Genomic DNA, 19,813 nt, shown 5'->3' on the forward strand with positions numbered 1-19,813 from the left:
TCAGTGCCTCTTTCCTGAGGTTCCTTAATGTCTCTCCAAGACCTCGAGTTTCTCAAGCTGGCTAGCTCTGTCAACTCACTCTGTCAACCCTGCTTCCCCCTAAACCTGTTAATTCCTTCTAATTAAGAAAAAAAAAAAGCAAATCTTAACATTCATACACAGCTTTTGGGAAGAAAGGCATAATTGTCACAGAATTAAAAAGAGGATGCTGCAGAAGCAAAAAGTTGTTAGTTACTGACAAAGACAATTAGGAAGGAAGCTATGCTCACAGATACATCAAAAATTGTACCAGCATTTACACTGTTGCTCTCATTGAGATGGTTTGTTTATGCTGTAGTTTGTCACATGAAAAGCCAGATATAAAATGGGTACCTACACATGTGGGCCTCCATGGGTCTGGGCTTCATGCAAAGACATTTAGTTCAAGTGAACAGACTGGGGCATTGTCCTGGGTACACTCCTCATCCCCACCATGGGCCCAGTGCCTAAGCACTTTCCTGGGGTTCATGAAACCTCCTCCAGGTGAGCCAGGCTTCCCGCCTCTTCTTGTGTCTGCTTGCAGGATGGGGCAGTCAGAGTTCCAAGGTGCACATTCACCACAGCACGTGGCTCCACTTCCCTGGGCACAACCTGCGCTGGGTCCTGACCTTCATGCTGCTCTTCGTCCTGGTGTGTGAGATTGCGGAGGGCATCCTGTCTGATGGGTGAGTGACTCGCAGAGAACCGAAGAGAGCGGGTCTCTTCCAGGGTGCCTCCCGAAAGGCCCAAGGAGACCCCAGCTCACCTGTATTCCATGAGCTGATACGGTTTCATTTGCTAATAAATTCAACAACCGTTTACCTAACATACGTGTGCCGGGCTCTCTGTGCCAGGCACTGGGCACTGAGAATCATGCCCTACCCATATCTGCACACCAAGACCCAGTGAAATAATCCTAGAATTTATTAGAGTACCATAGCTCCTGTAGTTATACTCAGCCTCTCCCACAGACTGCTGGAGTTACCTTCTCAGGGCAAAAAATCACTCTTGCTTGAGATCTTTCCTTGGCTCCCAGTTGTTTTCAAGGTCCCAAGTGCTTAGCCTGGCACCCAGGTTCCTCACAGTTGGCCCTCCCTGTCTCGAGCCTCATTCCCAAAGGCCTTCTCCCCATGCCCACCTTTCCCAGGGCCTCACAGCATACTCTCCACACCTCTGCCACTGCACAGGTCATACTCTATGTTCTCATCTGTATCTATTTGCAAACTCTTTCCCCCTTAGCTAGAAAGGCCTCAGAGTTGGAAGCTGCGTTTTATTCATCTTTGTATTCACCGTGCAAGGCACATGAGAAAGTTCCATAGACTCTTAGTGACTCCTTAAGAGAATAAATGAAATAATCTTGCAAGTACTCTGGGAGGATAAAGGAAGGCAGATTGGGCAAGCTTCATGGTTGAGGGGCCTTCTGAGCCGAATCTGGAAGGATGACTAGGGTTCTGAGGAGCAGAGGAATTCCAGAGAGGGTGGGAACAGTGAGGCAGTGCAGCGGGGCTAGTGTGAAACACACCAGAGCTGTGAAGGCTGAGGCTTGGACACTGAGGGCATCTCCAGGAAGGTTTCCAATGCCAGGCTGAGTGTTTGAGTTGAATTTTGCAGGCAGTTTAGAAGCGATGTAATCAGCACAGCACTTGGAGGTGAGAACTTGAGGGCAGGGTGGCAGCAGTGAGTAGCTGGAGGTAGAAACAGCACCTAGGAGGTGACTGCGGTAGTCTAGGTGAGAGATGACTGCAGCTGAAAGTGGTGTGTCAGCAGTTGGGGGTGCAGACAAGGAGGAGGTGAGCAGCCATCGCATTAAGGAAGAAAGACTCCCTGGGTGAAGTGGTGGTGGAAGGTGGTGAGCATTTGGCTTGAATAGCTGAGGTCCAACCCTTCTGAGCTGGGGTCAGACTATGCCCAGATTCCACTCCTGCCAACCCTGGCTCCTGGAGTCGGATGGCAGGGGGAGGGGATCGGGGATCCCCACCCTCATCGATACACATACTCCCTCACCCTCCGTTCCCACCGTATCCGGGCTTCAGAGATAATCTCTGTGATAACTGCTTGCCTTGGGCTTCCTCCGAAGCCCAAGGGATGAGCAGGACAAGAATGCATACTGCCACATAACCAGCAGGTGAAAAGTCTGCCTCCTGCCTTCCATCCCAGCACCCTTTCCAAAACAGTGCAAATGCCAGAGAGGGGAGGGCTGCCTTGTGAGCCCTGGGGCCAGAAGATACTCACTGGGCTATAATGAACAAAGCAATGGAAAGGAAAACATCATTTCTGTAGAGAAGGTAGACCTCGGTCTTCACCAGCATATCTGCCGTGCCACGTACCAACTGTGGGGCTTTGGACAAGCCACTCAGCCTTCCTGGGCCTCACTTTCTCTACCTGTGAAATGAGCTTCATAATCCTTGCCTGACCTGCTTCATAGGAGAGTCCAGGATGATATTAGAGCATGGAGAGGGTGCAGAGTGCAGAGTGGCAGAGCCCTGGGCAGAGAGCACACTCCCAGGATGTGGGAGACTGGAAAGAATCAGGCTGGGGACTCCTTCCTGATGGCCGTTCAGCAGTCCCTCCTGTGTGGGCAGCACCTGTATCCCAAACCTCTCTACACTCAGTGAAAATCGCCATCAGCTCCCCAGAGGGTGGGTCAGCTCCTCAGATGGGCACTTGTCGCCTGGTGTCTGATGGTTTCCATCTGTAGCCTACACCCCTGGGCAGGCAAGCATGAAAGAGGGACATGGGAAGGGAGTCAGACTGGAGGAGAAGCCACCGTCCCTGCCTTCTGACACCCCCAATCCACCCACCCTGGGTTTACAGACTTGCTGGGAAGTCTACAGGGCAGATAAGAGAGGGGGTGTTAAAGCAGTAGTCTTCAAGTATAAGCCTCTTTTGGGCTTCCCAGTTGGTGTTAGTCGTAAAGAACCTGCCTGCTAATGCAGGAGACACAAGAAACATGGGTTCGATCCCTGGGTAGGGAAGATCCCCTGAAGGAGGGCATGGCAACCCATTCCAGTATGCTTGCCTGGAAAATCTCATGGACAGAGAAGCCTGGCAGACCACAGTCCATGGGGATACAAAGAGCCAGACACGAATGAAGTGGCTTAGCACATATGCAAGGCCTCCTATACTGATGAATTAAGGTATAGGGCTAACCTATAGGGCTTCTTGTCTTCCTTTAAGGATTATTTCTCTGTGGTGCTCTGAATTTAGAACAGCCAAAGGTTTTTAGGTTATTTAGAAAAATTTTTTCTTAACATAGAATGTTTTCCCAGACCAGCATAAACTGGAAAAAGCCCTGTAGAAACTTTTACCTAATTTGTTACCTAAGTCAGTATGTATTATTCAATAAAGCAGCCAAAAATCTGTTTAAGTCATGTCATAAAATACTTATTTCAATTATGGTTATTCATTCTCATTTTATCTTATAAAATATTTATTATTTCTACCTTCTGCAAACAGAAGACTGTATTTAAACTTATGAAATAACATTTTAGATGTCACTTAAAATCTATGCAGGAGTACAGAGTTTTTAAAAATTCTTTCTTTTTAAAAAATGTTCTATGTATTTCTTTTAAAAATATTTATTTGATATATATTTGTCTGTGCTGGGTCTTAGTTGCAGCATGGGGCCTCTAGTTCCCCGACCAGGGATCAAGCCCAGGCTCCCTGCACTGGGAGTGTGGTGTTTAGCCACTGAGCTGCCAAGGAAGTCACTTCAGAGTTATTTCAAGGAGTACAGAGGCAAGAGTTTTGAAGGCCCCCTGGGCAGGGTGTTGGCTGTTCCCAGCGTCCCCACTAGTGACTGCCTTGTACCTCCTATAACAGTGTGAGGACCTTGTGCTGAGACTATCCACTAATCAAGGCTTGAAGAATCTCAACATTTACAGTCTCATTTACCAAGAAATCCAGAGGCCACTTTTTTTAGTTGGTGTGGTGGCTTAGTGGTGGCATCAGGACCCCAGCTTCTCTGCATTCTGGTTTCAGGGTAGATGCTTTGCAGCTGTGACTGCCAAGGCCAGCTTCCCTCTGCCAGATTCTGTAAGCGTGAACCCAGGGAGAGAAGACCATGAATTTCAGAGCCTGGACACCAAACCCTCGTAGCATCTCCGTGTGATCGCCTGGGCCCCTTATTTGATAGACGTGTTTGGGGTAGTGCCAAGCAGAGCTGCCAACATATAGCAGCCACACGTGTGTTCTGGAGGCCACACTGCATGCTGCGCCCTAAACACGAGACCTGGGCTGCTCTGTCGGGGTATGGCGCAGCTCACCCGCATCTCCTCTCTCCTTCTCTCTTGCCCTCCCCTCAGGGTGACCGAGTCCCGCCATCTCCACCTGTACATGCCGGCCGGGATGGCATTCATGGCTGCCGTTACCTCTGTGGTCTACTATCACAACATCGAGACCTCCAACTTCCCCAAGCTGCTGATCGGTAGGGGAGCGGGAGGGGTGAGAGGGGGAGGGAATAGGGACTTCCATTTGTTCCTGAGCCAGGCGCTGTTCTAGGCGCTAGAAGTGGAGAAAAATCCCTGCCATTGTGGAGCCTCCAGTCTGGTGGAGGAGACCTACAAAGACAGTAGACAGACAAGTTGTGATGATGCTAAGAAGAACACAAAGTATGCTAAGGGGCAGAGAGGGAAGGCCGTGCTGCTGTCTGTATAGGATGCTTGGAGGAGGCCTCTGGCAAGAGTGGGCACGCAGACTTTGGGGGGTAGATGTTTGCTGAGGTCCAGCCCCGGTGCATCCAGGGAAATCAAAGCAGAGACGGTGTCAGTGTCTGAGGAATTAATTGCTTAATTAAAGATATGGAGGGAGATTAGAAAGAAATAGTGTAGTAGGAAAATTAGAGAAAAGAGGCTGAATAACTTGGTTTATGCGGAGAACCAATAAAACTCCGAGACAAGGAGTTTGCACCACCTATGTAGGCCACCAGCGCCCGCTTGAATAGCGGAGGGTGCCCCGCCTTGGGCTCCCTCTCGCGTGGGTCTTAGAAGCCAGGGCAAGTAAGTAGACATGGCGAGCTTCCATGCTCCAGATGGGAATTCAGCCAGAAAAGAAGAGATCAGGAAAGAACAACACGGGGGAAACCAGTCTTTCCAGGAACTGGTCCATTTCTTTATTTTCCAGGTCCGCTTTTATACTTTTAGTTGTACATAGAGATAAATGCAAGAAACAGAGTCACGCAGGGTCAGCTGCTCCGACCCTTATCAGCATATCTTTGTTCTTACAAGGGTCTTACATTTGTTCACAATATCTTCTGGTCTGGAGACCAATCAACATTTTATGGCTGCACCTATCTTTCTATTGATAAAGGTTAATCAATCAGAAAACTTGTTTCCCCTTAAGATCTATGTAGTCTTAAGAGAGTGATAAAGTTACATTTTTACAAAGCAAGGACGCAGTGATTTATAACAAAGAAAGAGGAGTACAGTGATCTATAACAAAAGAGAAAATTCATTAACTCAAAAAGTCTAGTATTGCTAACATCAAAACTACTATATTTCTTTTCCTACATTCCAATTACATTGATTAACATACTCCCAGGTGCCTAAGGATATGGAGGCCTGGTGGCAATCAGTAACTCAGCAATGAAACCCCTCACCAACATAATTTCTAACTAACTCGCTAATACTATACTAATAATTTTCTAACTTCTCAAAAGAATCTGTTTTTAGAAAGTTTAAAGCATCTCGTGCCTCTCACAGTTGGGAGGCTGTAAACAATCACATGTGGCCGGATAATGCTGTCAGGCAGGCTAGAGAGCCATCAGAGGAGTTTTTGGACCACACCCAGGAGATTTATTAACTGGAGTCCTAAGTTAACTCCTTTACAGAGAGAGGTGGTGGGGGACAGCCCCCCGTAATGTCAGAAGTGTAGGTGAAAGGCATAATGCAGGAAGGCAGGCAAATTCTGGTTTTGGGGCAGACGCACGAGCAGATTTACTGAGGCTCCCTTGAGGCCTGACTCGCCTTTGCCTGTTGGGCCCCTTAACCTCATGACCTTTGCCACGGGCGGGACTCCTCATGCCGGCTCCCGGCAGATGTTGCATGCAAATGGTAAAGCAAGTTCAAAGCCCTTTCTGATAGGAGCACACTTGGCAAAGAAGCTGGTGTGGGCCAAGGCAAATGCGAGGAGGATGATTGAAGGTTAGGTCGGGGGCCAGGAGAGGAACAGAAGACTCCAGGCTCTGGGCCTGGGCACCTGCGTGAGCAGTGTGTTAGTGACCACCGTGGCAAAGGAGCCGGAGTTGGGGTGTGTAAGCCACACTGAGTTGAAACAGCCAGCTCAAGTATCAGGCAGGCAGATAAACAAGTTGGGCACTCAGGGGAGGTCCAGGGCAGTCATGGCTTTGTAGGTGGCATGTAAAACTTGAGCCCAGATGTGGTAAGCTTTAGCAAAGAGAAGGGCCCCAGGACCAGAGCCTGCAGTTTGCCAATGCTTAGGAGTGCCCGCTTAGACCTTCTGACACCGTGTGGCCAGGGTCCCAGGCAGAAACAACAGTGATGACTGTTGATCTTTACTGAGGCTGCACTGTGTGCCAGGCTCAATGCTAGCTTCCTCCATGCATCATCTCACTTAACCCTCACTTCATTCTCCCTCTTGTACTATTGCTATCCCCATTTTACAGACGTGAACACTGAACTCAGAGAGGTTACACATAATGACAGCGAACACTCATTTAGCACCTTCTATGTGTCAGGCACAATCCTAACCATTTTACATGTGTTAACGCCATTTAATCCTTACAACAACTCTATGAGGGAAGTACCATTATTACTCTTTTGCAGATCAGGAGACCAAGACTCAGAATTTAAGTGGTTTGCTCTAGTCTCCCCAGTTAGTCAAGGGGTAAAACCCAGGTTAGAACCCAGGAGTCTGGGGCCCAAGCAGGCTGTTAAAAAGAATGAAGCTGTGTGTCTAAAAGTCCTCAGACTGTGTTGGACTCGAGGTATAAATCCACAGATCTTCCTCTGTGTGGGGCTCCGTCTGCATGTCTAAGGCCGGGCTGTACATCTTACTGTTAAGCTGTGGTCAGACTGTGTGTCATTAAGTCAGACCATGAGTTTCAGAAGTCACAGCATTAATTGACATCTGAAGTCTGGAACTCTCTATGATAAGCCAGAGACAGCCTGGTGTCATGAGTGGGAAGGGGGTGCTTCCCAAGCCTGGCTCAGGCCTACCTTCCTGGTAAGGTGGGATCTGCACTCCCATCAGGATCGTCCAAGAGACGTCCTCACCCCAGCAGCCCCCGTGTGAGTGTGGATGGGGGACTGAGGGGCAGCAGGTGGAGAGATGTTAAACACAGGCTTCAGAGAGCCTCCCACACCAGTGTCTGAAGCAGCTTCTCATGCACAGAGACCCCTCCTTAATCGCCAGGCCTGGCTGACCAGCGCCCTGGAAACACCCTATCTGGGCATCTGGCAAGTTCATTTTGTCATTCTCCAGAAAGCATATAATATTCTCTCCCTAAAGCACAAATTGGGCGTTCCTTGGCTCAGCAGTAAATAATCTGCCTGCCAGTGCAGGAGACACAGTTTCAATCCCTGGGTTGAGAAGATCCCCTGGAGAAGGGACTGGCAACCCACTCCAGTATTCTCCCCTGGGAAATTCCATGGACAGAGGGGCCTGGCAGGCTACAGTCCATGGGGTCGAAAGAGTCGAATATGACTTAGTGTCTCAACAACAACAATGAAGCACAAATTACCACCCTTGGACGGACCAGTCCTTTTCCAAGGAACAAGGACTAACTCCCTCCATTCCCCGTAGGTAGAGTTTTGCTCTCCGCAGAGCTGGAAGTTCTAGAACAGGGGAAAGTGAAGAGGATGCACCCATGGGCTGCAGGGCAGTGAGTATTAGAGAAAGAACTGTCCTTCTGTGGAGGCTACTGTCTGGTCACAGGTCTGGAGTCCTGCAGAAAGTGAACCGTGATGCAGCTTACAGTGTGCCGAGAAGTAACCTTGTTCATGGACCTGGGTGAGATCAGAAGGTGTTCTATGAGAAAGTCATGTTTGAGTTGAAAACCGAAGGATAGGTAGGACCTAGTTGGGGAAAGGGACAGGGAAATGCTTCAGACAGAAGGCGTGGCATGTGCAAAGGCCCAGAGGCAGAAGAAAGAAAGCACATTAGGAAATCTGGGGTGGGGGAGGGAAGGAGTGCTAGAGTGCAGAGGGCAGAAGGGAGCTGAGCTGTGAAGGCTAGAGTGGCAGATGGGGCAGGACCTTGAAGGCCACACCACAGGCGTTAGTCTTTATCCCAAGGACAATGGGAAGCCATTGAGGATATGTATCATAAAACTTACTTTAATCACTTTTCAATGTATACTTCAGTGGCAATCAATACATTCACCTTGTTGGGTAACTATCACCACCATCCATCTCCAAAACTCTTTCATTTTCCCATTAAACAATAACTGTACGCATTAAACAATAACTACCCTCAACCCTTCAAAGCTGGCATTCTACTTTCTGTCTCTGTGAATCTGACTACTTTAGGCTCCTCATTTAAGTTAAATCGTACACTATTTTGTCCATTCGTGACTGGTTCATTTAACTCTGTTTTATATTCTCAAGATTCACTCATTTGTAGCACGTGTCAGAAAGTTCTTCCTTTTTAAGGCTGAATGACTGTGTGTGTGTGTATGTATATGTATGTATATATATATATATATATATATATATATATATATATATGTTCCATTGTGTATATATACATCCTGTTGTATATATATATATTATATATATACCATATTTTGTTAATGCATTCATCCATAAGCAGTTGGGTTGCTTCCACCTTTTGGCTACTACAAATTATGCTGTTATGAGCATGGGTGGGTTGAGATCATACTTCATTAAATGTATTGGTCTGTGGAGGGCGAGAGGGGAAGTGGGGAAGCCCTGAGAAAGCTCTAAAGGTAGTCCAGGGGAGACATGATGGTGGCAACCCAGGTGGCCACCCGGATGGACAGAAGTGGATGGATTCAAGACAATTAGAAAGTAAAACAGAGTTTGGTAATAGGTAGGATGTGGGGGAGAGGGAGCAGAGAGAGAAGGAAGGAGCGGAGGTAATGAGAATTCAGAGAGTTTCTTTTATTATTTTACTTTTTAAACTTTTTATTTTCTATTGGAGTATAGTTGATTAACAATGTTGTGGTAGGTTCCGGGGAATTCAGAGTTTAAAGCTCAGCAGCAGCCCCCGTGTTGTTTCTTCCCCTCTCCCGTTCTCTCAGACAAGCCCTAAGCTTTCACCGAGCGCTGCTGTATCTGGCCACAGGCTGAGGGCTCAGCACTGTAGGGTAGGGTTGTGGGCTTAGTCCTGGGTCCACCACTAACTCCCTGTGTGACTTTGGACAAGACGCTCAGGCTCTCTGAGCCTCAGTCTCCCCATCTGGACAGGAATAGTAAGTCCCTGGCTAAGTCCTAAGGTTCTTATAAAGATCAAATCAGTTCATATCTGTTAAGCATTAGAGGCTAGACCAATCTGAGACGTATTTACAAGTCTGGTCCCAGTAGGAAACCCTCACGAAGGCCTCCAGAGCTTCTGGTGCCTGGGACAGAGTCTGTTGGGAGAGTACGGGTATGGAGGCAAAGGTATGGCATCCAGCTAGGGGATTCCTTGTGACCCGGAGACCAGGCTAAGCTGAGAGACACCATCCAGACTTGAGAGCCGGGACCAGAAGCAAACACTCCTGCCCTCTATCCTGATGTTCTCACTCAGGGACCTGAGACAGGTGGCATTCACCCCTCCCCAATTCAGTGTCTTAAGCTAGTTCCCAGCCCAGAGCCAGGCTGAGACAGACTGCAGCTTTTGTCCCCAAGAGATGCCCTGGCATTCATGTCCAGGCCCACCCAGGGATGAAAGGCAGGGTGATGGTCTTCTTCCCTCTCTGTGATTCCTCTAGAGGAGAGCTCTAAGTATTCAGGCTGACCTTATATCATATGTAAGATCCCATATGTCATATATCGTAAACCATATGACTCTAGGGACTAAGGGGGAAGGGCTTCCTGTGCTAAAGCACTCCCTAAAGGGGGACTTAATTACTGCTCTCTTTTGTTGTCACCAGTAAGCTAAAACTGGCTGGTTTATTGGTGGATTTGAATGGGGTAGATAGGAATTTAGAGGATAGACTCCACCGATGGCTTCTGATTATTTATGGTCCCAGGTCTGAAGTCTGGAGATAATAAATATATTAACACCTGATATCCAAAGAGCACCTAGTGTGTGCCAGGCTCACTGTGCTAAATGCTTTCCATACATTGTTCACAACAGCCTTTGAGGTAGTAATATTATTATTCCCATTTGTGGATGGGGAAACTGAAGCCTAGATGAGTTAAATGACTTTCCCAGGATCATGTAGCTATTAAGTCACAGAATCTGAGCCCAAGCGTATCTGGCTGCAGGCCCAGCTCTAACCACAATATGCACTGCCTCACAGGACTGTGACTCACTTTTTTGTACCCCCCACTCCCCAGGCTCCCTGAAGAGCATCATTGTGCCCTACTGGGCTCTGGGCAAGGTGGGCCAGGGGCCTAGGCCTCCACCTTCCCTCTGTCATTAGCTTGCAGTGAGCTTGGGCAGGTCCCCTCCTCTCCCTGGGCCTCAGCTTTCTCATCTGTAAAATTAAAGGACTAGATTGAAGGACCTTTAAGATATTCCCAGACTGGGGATTCCACAAAGAAGCCATTATAAGGTGGAGCCTACATGTATTAGGCATTAGGCTAGCCCAGTTATGCCACTTAATGTCTGTGTGACCTTGGATCAGTTACTAAACCTTTCTGATTCCTATATCTGTTTAACTGAGGGTGATGGCAGGACTTTGCTCACAAGGCTTTTGTGAGAAATAAATGAGATAAATATGTTTAAAGTGCTTATTTGACACAGTGCCTATAACTTAGCTAAATTCAAGAAATAATTTCACTATTTTTCTTCTTATTTATTATAAAGGAAAATTTGGCTGACCACCTAGACTTGTAGGATTATAATTATTTCTGAACATGCCTGTCATGAATGTTTTAATGTATGCACATTACTTCTCTGGTGGCTCAGACAGTAAAGAATCTACCTGCAATGCAAGAGACCTGGGTTCAATCCCTGGGTGAGGATGATCCCCTGGAGAAGGGCATGGCAACCCATTCCAGTGTTCTTGCCTGGAGAATTCCATGGACAGAGGAGCCTGGTGGGCCACAGTCCATAGCGTCACAAAGAGTCAAACGTGAATGAATGACTAACACCTTCACTTTCACTGTCTCAAAATTATATACTTTTATATTCATACACACAGACATCTCTCATACTGAGTGTGCTTGGCCACAGGTACACCTCCTCCCTGACACACTTTTCTGTCCTCTTGCACACACTTGTGCACACGTGAGTGCACACGCATGCACATACGTGCACACACGCCCTCCGTGCTCTCTCGCCTCTCCCTGGCAGCCCTGCTAGTCTACTGGACTCTGGCCTTCATCACCAAGACCATCAAGTTTGCCAAGTTCTACGACCACGACATCGGCTTCTCGCAGCTGCGCTTCTGCCTCACAGGGCTGCTGGTGATCCTCTACGGGATGCTTCTCCTCGTTGAGATCAACGTCATCAGGGTGAGGGTAAGCAGGCCCCCCTGGGCTGCCACCCACCTGCCGACACACCTGGGCCAGGGCGGTGCTGCTGACCAGGGTCCTGCCCCTGGATGTGGGCCACCACCCTGCTTCTTAGACAGGTCCTAGAAGGAGTCAGCTTCTTATACCTGTCCTCAAAAGGAGAGTTGAGGCCAGTGAGGGATGTTTCAGGAGGAACGTTCCATCCAGCCCAGCAGCCCTCCACCCCAGGCTCTCAGGGGGAGAGGAGGTGACAGCCAAAGCTATAGGGTTCGGGTTTAATAGAGAGGAAATGAAACTTCAGGTTCTGGCTTCTCTGAGTTTGATTTTTTTTCTTTTTGAGGTGGGGGGGGCTTGTTTTATTTTAATGTATTCATATAATTACACATGAATTAGTAAATGTGGTAAGTGTGGCTGCATACATATCTTTTGAGTTTTGGGTTTTTGGGTTTTTTTTTTTTTTATCATTTTGGCTTGCTCCCTTTCCCCCTCTGTGATTCACACCTTCCCCTGTCTCAACTCATCCCTCCCCAGGTAACCCAGATTAACATTTTAGTATGTGTCCTTCCATTCTTTTTATTAATATATTGTGCTACATACTTGCATCTGTTAAGGATATCTCCTTAACATAAATAGGTATTGTTTCTTTCGATGTTTGTTTTATAAAAATGGGATCATATTATATACAGTTTTTACATCTTGCTTTTCTCATCTATCAGGTATCTCTTAGGATACCCTCCAAGTCTAGTACGGTTAATTTAGTTTTCTTAATGGCTGCCTAATATTCCATCACGTAACTGAGTCATTACCTGTTGATGAGCATTCGCTTTGTTGCCAAATTTTTGCCATTACAAATAATGGCATATTAAACATACTTGTATCCATGTAAAGCTACTTCTGTTTCTATGGGAGGGAATCCAAGGAGCAGAGTTGCTGGCTCAGAGGGCCTGAGTATTTGAAATTTTAATTGTGCAGATTGCCTTTCAGAAATGCTGTGATCTACCAGCAATGAATTAGAAAGCCCTTTCCCTTCCTCCAACCAGCAATATGGGCTATAGCCATTTCTAATTTGGACCAGTCTGATGAGTGTGAAGTGCTACTTTAATGTGCATTTCTCTGATTCCTCTGCTTTTAGTTGGTGATTTGCAGGGTACACAGGCTTTCATATTCTCTGCCTCCACTGACCCTCGCAGCATCACCGTGATACAAGTAAAATCCCCTTTTAAGATGAGACATTAGATGAGGTTTGTCCAAAGATACCTTGCTAGTAAGTGGGGGGAGGGGGGCAGAATTTGAACCCAGGTCTGCATGGCTCCACATTCTACAAACCCTATATGAACATGGTGGTTTCTTCAGATTTGTAGGAGAGAGAAGATGGCATATAGGAGACTCCTGCTCTTGCCCAACACAACCTAGCCCAGGGGATTCAAAGTAGGACCTTGATGAAGAGTTATGAGTCAGGAGGCCCTGGCACTGGTGGTCAAGAGGAGTTGGGGGGTTCTTTTTCCTGGGAAGAGGCAAATAATGACCCGACCTGTTAGAAGTCAAGGGTGGGATGACACAACCCCAGGTCTCTGCTGGGACAAAGTAGAGGTGATGAGAAGTTGCACTTACCCTTCCCTGGTGTCCCGTGTGCCCACAGAGGTACATCTTCTTCAAGACACCAAGGGAGGTGAAGCCCCCAGAGGACCTGCAGGACCTGGGGGTGCGCTTCCTGCAGCCCTTTGTGAACCTGCTGTCCAAAGGCACCTACTGGTGGATGAACGCCTTCATCAAGACTGCCCACAAGAAGCCCATCGATCTCCGAGCCATTGGGAAGCTGCCCATCGCCATGCGGGCCCTCACCAACTACCAGCGGCTCTGCGAGGCCTTCGATGCCCAGGCGGTCAGAGGGGGCATGGTCACACTGTCCGTTCCCTGCCCTCTGGTTTAGCGTCACAGACGGGGAGCTCAGAAAGCATCAGGTCAAACCCCTGATGGGACAGTGGGGACACTGAGTCCCGTGAGGGAAAGAGGCTTGCCCTAAGTCACACAGGGAACCAGGGAGAAGTCCAAGACCAAAGACCCATAGGACAGTCGCAGCTGGAATGGTCCTCATGGTTTAGATCACCCAGTCTAACACTTTCGTTGTCCATGTGGGGAAACTGAGGCTCTAAAGGGAGGTAACCCTACTGGATTTCCCATGTCTTGTGGTCTTTCTTTTGGAGCTCAGTGACTGTACAGCTGGGGATGGTCACCCATTTGGAAAGCAAGGGCATTAGTGACCTAATCCTTGCAGTAACTCTATGCGTTAGGCCAGAAGGCATCTCCTCAAACCACTGATGTGGAAACTGAGGCCCTGAGAAAGGCCATGACCTCCCCAGAGCTAGCCTACCTCTGGCAGGTGGCAGAGCCGGTCGCCTGACTCCCAGTCCGGTGCTCATTCACTGCCTCTGCCCTAGCATTTCAGAGGAAAACACCAGGACAGACACGGTGGCATTGGACTGACATATGCCACACCCTCGTCATAGCACTATGCTCACCACACAGTCCCTGCCCAGCCACGTGACCTTGATCCATCACCTGGCCTCAGATTCCCTATCTGGACCACGTTAGGTCTCTGTTTGGACCCACACAACCATGCACTTGGTGGCTCCATAATTTCTTCCTTGAGTCCACCTTTTTGCAGCAGATGTGGCCACTGGGTTTTTCTAGGCAGCAGGAGCCAGGGGTTCCCTGGGAGGCTGGGCCCTGCTGTGAATGGGCCCTCAGCCACTCTGACTCTGTCTCTTTGGGCAGCGGAAGGACATGCAAAGCACACAAGGTGCCCGGGCCATCTGGCAGGCCCTCTGCTGTGCCTTCGGGAGGCGCCTGGTCCTCAGCAGCACATTCCGCATCTTGGCTGACCTGCTGGGCTTCGCTGGGCCACTGTGCATCTTTGGAATCGTGGACCACCTTGGGAAGGAGAATGGCGTCTTCCAGCCCAAGGTAGGCTCCCAGGGGGAGAGCAGGGCGCCCTCGACAAGGTTTTCACTCACTGGTGAGAACAGGCAAGAGGTTGATGTGTGTAAGAGTGGCTGCTCAGGGCAGTTCCTCACCATGCAGAGCGCTTAGCAATATCTGTCTCTAGGAGATGTCTGCACCTGGTCAGCAGAAATGCTAGAAGGCAGGCTTGTACCTCTAGAGAATGTATGGTGCCCTACGCTTTTGACTTAGCAACTAAACAGCAGCATACCGTAATCACCATAATACTTCTCTCGGTTATGTCATCATTCAGAAAGTTGCAGGAGGTATCTAAAGCTTTTATTTGTTAGTTTTTAATTCATGCTGTCTTAAGACTCTCGATGACTTTAATGGGATCTCTCTTCTCTGGTTTTGTATGTGCACAGAACTTGAGGCTCTGCAGGACCACTTTGGTGGCTGCTGTTGTGGGGAGGAGAATGGGAAACCTCCATCTGTGGGGCTTTTTCTCCCTCCACTCCAAATTTTGTTAAAAGCTGCCCCAGTTTTATTAACATGTTAGAACTTCCCATTAAAATTTCTTTTAAAAAAAAGAATCCCGTGTCTTAAAAGTAATTGAAACCCACTGGACTAGATGATACCCAACGGCCTTTCCGGCTCTAAAGATGCTACAAACTGAAATTTGTCAGACAACAGAGACAGAAAATGTTTCTGGGGTTTGCTTTCCTTCCTTGGGGCAATAGCATTCACTCTGGGGATGAGGGTGGAGGGCCTAACTCTTTCATGTTTCTTTGCGGCTGCTGAGCTTTGTTGTTGTTCAGTTGCTCAGTCACATCCAACTCTTTGGGATCCCCACAGACTGCAGCACACTGGTACTTCCCTGTCCTTCACTATCTCCCAGAGTCTGCTCAAACTCATGTCCATTGAGTCGATGATGCCAGGTTTAGATGGCCACAAAATGGAAAACTTTTTGCCTCTAATAAGATTCAGAGTCTTATTTCCCCAGCAGGAACATCATTATAACCTTTTAACCACAAATAGACAGTCCAAAAATGATGCAGGTAATTACTGATTAGGGATCTGATTACTAATTTACGACTTCCCCTTGTGTAGTATTATCCATCTCATGGGTTCCAAAACTGCAGATACCATTTAATTCCCAGGAGGTGCATATGAATTTTTTTCCAGAGACATAATTAATCAGCTGAGCACTTTTGGCCAGGAATATGAGACACTCTTAAGTCTGTCTGATTTACTCAGCAAACAATTATTGAGCCGTACCATGTGCCAGACCTGGGTAAGACTGTGAGAGTATAGAGACAATGGTTATGATGAGGAAGATTAATAATAACAACCACTGATTGACTGCTTAACACATATCCATGTGTTATCTCTTTGAATCCCTGAAACAGCCTTTTAGGGTAAGTTATTTGTTTTTTGAAACAGCATTTTGAGATATAATTGACAAACCATGCAACTTATAAGGTAGGTATCTTTAATCCCCATTTTATAGATGAAGAACTTGGGGCTCAAAGAGGTTAAGTACCTTTCCCTAGGGTCTCTCAGCTAGTTAGTGACAGAGTCAGGATTTGAAATCAAGTGTCTTTTACTCCATAGTCTGGGCACTTACAATCATGATGTTAAATTGATTGTTATCAAGTCTTCATCTCTGGCCTCAAGGAATATGGAACCAAATGGAAGAGAGAGAAATCTAAATAAAATATTTTAAGTGTGCTGAATCGCTTCAGTCATATCCAACTCTTTGCGACCCTATGGACTGTAGACCACCAGGCTCCTCTGTCCATGGGATTCTCTGGGCCAAGAATACTGGAGTGGGTTGCCATGCCCTCCTCCAGGGGATCTTCCCAACCCAGGATCTAACCTGTGTCTCTTATGTCTCCTGCACTGGCAGGCAAGTTCTTTACCACTAGTGCCACTTATGTGTTAAATATTGCTACTTGGAAGTAGACACAAGGAACTATGGGAAAAGGAGTAATTAACTCAGCCAGTGATCATGACAGCTTCGAAAAGGAGAAGATATTTGAATGGGGCCTTGACAGATGAGTAGGAGTTACCTAGGCTAAGATGGGTAGATTTCTTATTCATTTAAGGATGTGAGAACTATTTACTTGGAAATAAATTTCATGAAAACTTTACAGTACTTCACAATTTTTTCACTTTTAAAAATGTTTATATAATCCATCAATTTCTTTAAAAGACTAACATGAGAAAGCCTTAAAAAAAAGAAAAAAGATTATTAGGACTCTTTTTGCTTATTTAGACTTCAGGGGCTCTTGAGACCTTCTCTGGCTTTGAGCTGCTGAACTTTATTTGGCCCAAATGGCGGGGAAGAGACTGTTTCTTTTGTAAAAAAGTGTCACCTTCAGCTTCAGTCTAACCATAAATGAAAAAAAAAAAAGAAAAGAAATGTTAGTTACTCAGTCGTGTCTGACTCTTTGTAATCCCATGGATTGTAGCCCGCCAGGCTCCTCTGTCCATGGGATTCTCCAGGCAAGAATACTGGGGTGGGTAGCCATGTCCTTCTCCAGGGGATCTTCCTGACCCACGGATCAAACCCAGGTCTCCTGCACTGCAGGCAGATTCTCTATATCTGAGCCACCAGGGAGGCCCATGGGGGATTCCCAGATGCTCCAGACTGATAAGCGTTCAACGGTATGGAGCTGGTTGTTAGCACTAGGGGACAGTAAAACCAGCCAGAGCCCTTATCAGCTTGCCCACATCATCTTCTTCATCCTGTGTTTCCCTAAACTCTTACACCAGTCCCCTAAGAACTCTGGGGCCAGATTTATCAGAGACACGGTGAGAACAACACTTAGAATACTAGTTCATTTGAGCGTTAGCGTTGCCTTCTCTCTCTGTTTGTGCACAATCCCTGGGATTTGCTGCCCTCTCATTGGAATGCTCTTGTCTAAGTTACTTGCCAGCACATAAATCGCCAAGACAGATGGCCCTGCCTCAGTGGCAGCAGGTCTTATCAAATTTAATGTTTGTTCCCGGCAGCCCAAATGCAATCAGCAAATTACAGACATAGAAACGAGAGTTGAAAGTAAATATCGTCTCCAGTGTCAGCAACAGAGGGTCCTCAGTCTTGTGGTTGCCTGGGATATGCCTTAATTCTCCTGTAGTGGGGGAAAGTGAAGTGAAATTGCTCAGTCGTGTCCAGCTCTTTGCGACCCCATAGTCTGTAGCCTACCAGGTTCCTCCGTCCATGGGATTTTCCAGGCGAGAATGCTGGAGTGGGTTGCCATTTCCTTCTTCAAGAGGTCTTCCTGACCCAGGGATGGAGCTCGGGTCTCCCACATTGTAGGCAGACGCTTTACTGTCTGAGCCACCAGGGAAGGTATAGTGGGGGAAAGGGGTCATTTATTGAAGTTATTTGATTCACCACCACCCCCTGCCTCCCAGTGGCTCTCACCCAGAGAGACAGGTGCTATCCTGGTCTTCATGAACAGAGAAGGAAGCTCCCTAGCTGTGTTTAACAACCCTCTCCCTGAGAGAGCCCTTCTTCCCGTTCAACCTGGATCCATCCTGCTGCAGTCGGCGCAGCCGGGCACTCACTGTTTACTCTGTTATCAGTGGCTGCCCTGTCGTCTCTTCCCTTGCCAGGATACTCACAGTTGGCAAGAAATCTTGCCGCCCTTGGCATCCTCAAGGACAGGCATTTCTTATTTCTTCTTTTATTACTGGAAATGTCATATGGCCTGCTAGGTCCTCAACACTCCTGTCCCCACTGTCACTCCCCAGGGAACGCTGGGACCTAGGCCCTGCAAAACCCCTGATGGATCTCTTTCCAGCCCCCTCTCTCACCCAGCCCCCACCCACAATCTGTCACCTGCCATGGATGCCTCTGATCTGGCTGGAGGACAAGGGAATTGGATTCATAAAGCACTGCTGGCATCTGAAACCAGCCAGCACTGCTCTAGGCTGTCAGCTGAGCAGAGGAAGAAAGAACAGTTTGGGTTTGATCTCAGGGCCAAACAAAGCTCCACACGGCCTCTAAACCTCCACACAGCCTCTAAACCTCCGTGGGTATCGTGTGTAGGTTAGCGTGTGTTTGTTTCTGAATGAGTTCTCCTGGGACCTGCTTATGAGTCTTTGTGTGTGTCTTTCTGTTGTCCCGGTGTCTCTTGGTATGCCTGTTTCTGTGTGTATCTGGGTTCCCATCTGGACACCCATATTTGTGGCTGTCACTCTGGGTACTTTGAGAACTTATAACACATTTCTGTGACTGTGCTGGGCTGGTCTCTTTATGACAGTGTCCATGTGGCTGCTCTGGTCTGGCATGCCTCACTAACTCCCTCTGAACTGCAAAGACATGTCTTTGACGTCACCTCCTCCAGGAAGCCTTCCTCTGATTGAATTAGATGCTCCTCTTCTGTGCTCCTGTAATACCCTATGTTTGCACCATCAAAACACCCAGTTTCTTTTTCTTCAACTTGACCCTGAGTCCCCTAAGACAAGATCTGCATTGGCTGACCTCTGTGTGCCCAGCTCCATGCCTGACACCCCAGAAGCACAAGAGAAATGATTTTTCAATGAAAAATGCAGACATTAACATATACTGAGTGCTTATACTTACTACAACCCACTCCAGTGTTCTTGCCTGGAGAATCCCAGGGATGGGGGAACCTGGTGGGCTGCTGTCTATGGGGTTGCACAGAGTCAGACACGACTAGAGTGACTTAGCAGCAGCAGCAGCGTACTTACTACAAATCTTTATTTTTCCACACCATGTAGCATATGGGATCTTAGTTCCCCAGCCAAGGATCAAGGCAATGCTCCCTGCGTTGCGAGTGTGGAGTGTTAATACTGGACCACTGGGGGAAGTCCTAAGAAAAATTTTTTACTTACATTGTTACACTGAATTGTCATAACAGCTCTCTGAAGTAGAAACCGTTAATAGCTTCATCTTACATGTAAATAAACTGAAGCTCCGAGAGGTTGAGGAACTTACTAAAATCACAGTCACTAACATAATGAGTCAGAACTTGAACTCAGATATGGGCTAACGTCAAACTCTAAACCACCATGTCAAATGGTTGTGGATGGATGGGTGGGTGCCTTGGTCTATAAGGGGTCAAAGACAGTTATCAACGTTTTCACCAGGGCCTTCCAGAGCTGGAACCTTACGTTCTGCATGCCTTGATTGGCTCAACTGTAAAATGGGGAAAAGGATAGCTTCTATAAAAAGTAGATGGGAGATGAAGATCATATGCATCGATTACTTTAAAATATATTTATTGAGTACTACT

General features: G+C 47.5%; 1 protein-coding gene across 4 annotated transcripts in view; it reads left to right on the forward strand.

Annotated features, from left to right (window-relative positions):
- The window catches only part of ABCC8 (ATP binding cassette subfamily C member 8), an 80,820-nt gene that overhangs the window by 849 nt on the left and 60,158 nt on the right, over positions 1-19,813 (forward strand). For 2 of the 4 annotated variants that reach the window (XM_068989312.1, XM_068989313.1), the window contains exons 2-6: positions 563-704; positions 4,323-4,444; positions 11,443-11,609; positions 13,243-13,485; positions 14,379-14,567. In XM_068989312.1, coding sequence (XP_068845413.1) covers positions 563-704; positions 4,323-4,444; positions 11,443-11,609; positions 13,243-13,485; positions 14,379-14,567 — 863 coding nt within the window. The remainder of the gene's footprint in view (positions 1-562; positions 705-4,322; positions 4,445-11,442; positions 11,610-13,242; positions 13,486-14,378; positions 14,568-19,813) is intronic. The other 2 variants (XM_068989314.1, XM_068989315.1) reach the window with 1 other exon arrangement.

This window comes from Capricornis sumatraensis, chromosome 16, assembly GCF_032405125.1.
Source record: "Capricornis sumatraensis isolate serow.1 chromosome 16, serow.2, whole genome shotgun sequence".
In the NCBI taxonomy this organism is placed as follows: domain Eukaryota; kingdom Metazoa; phylum Chordata; class Mammalia; order Artiodactyla; family Bovidae; genus Capricornis; species Capricornis sumatraensis.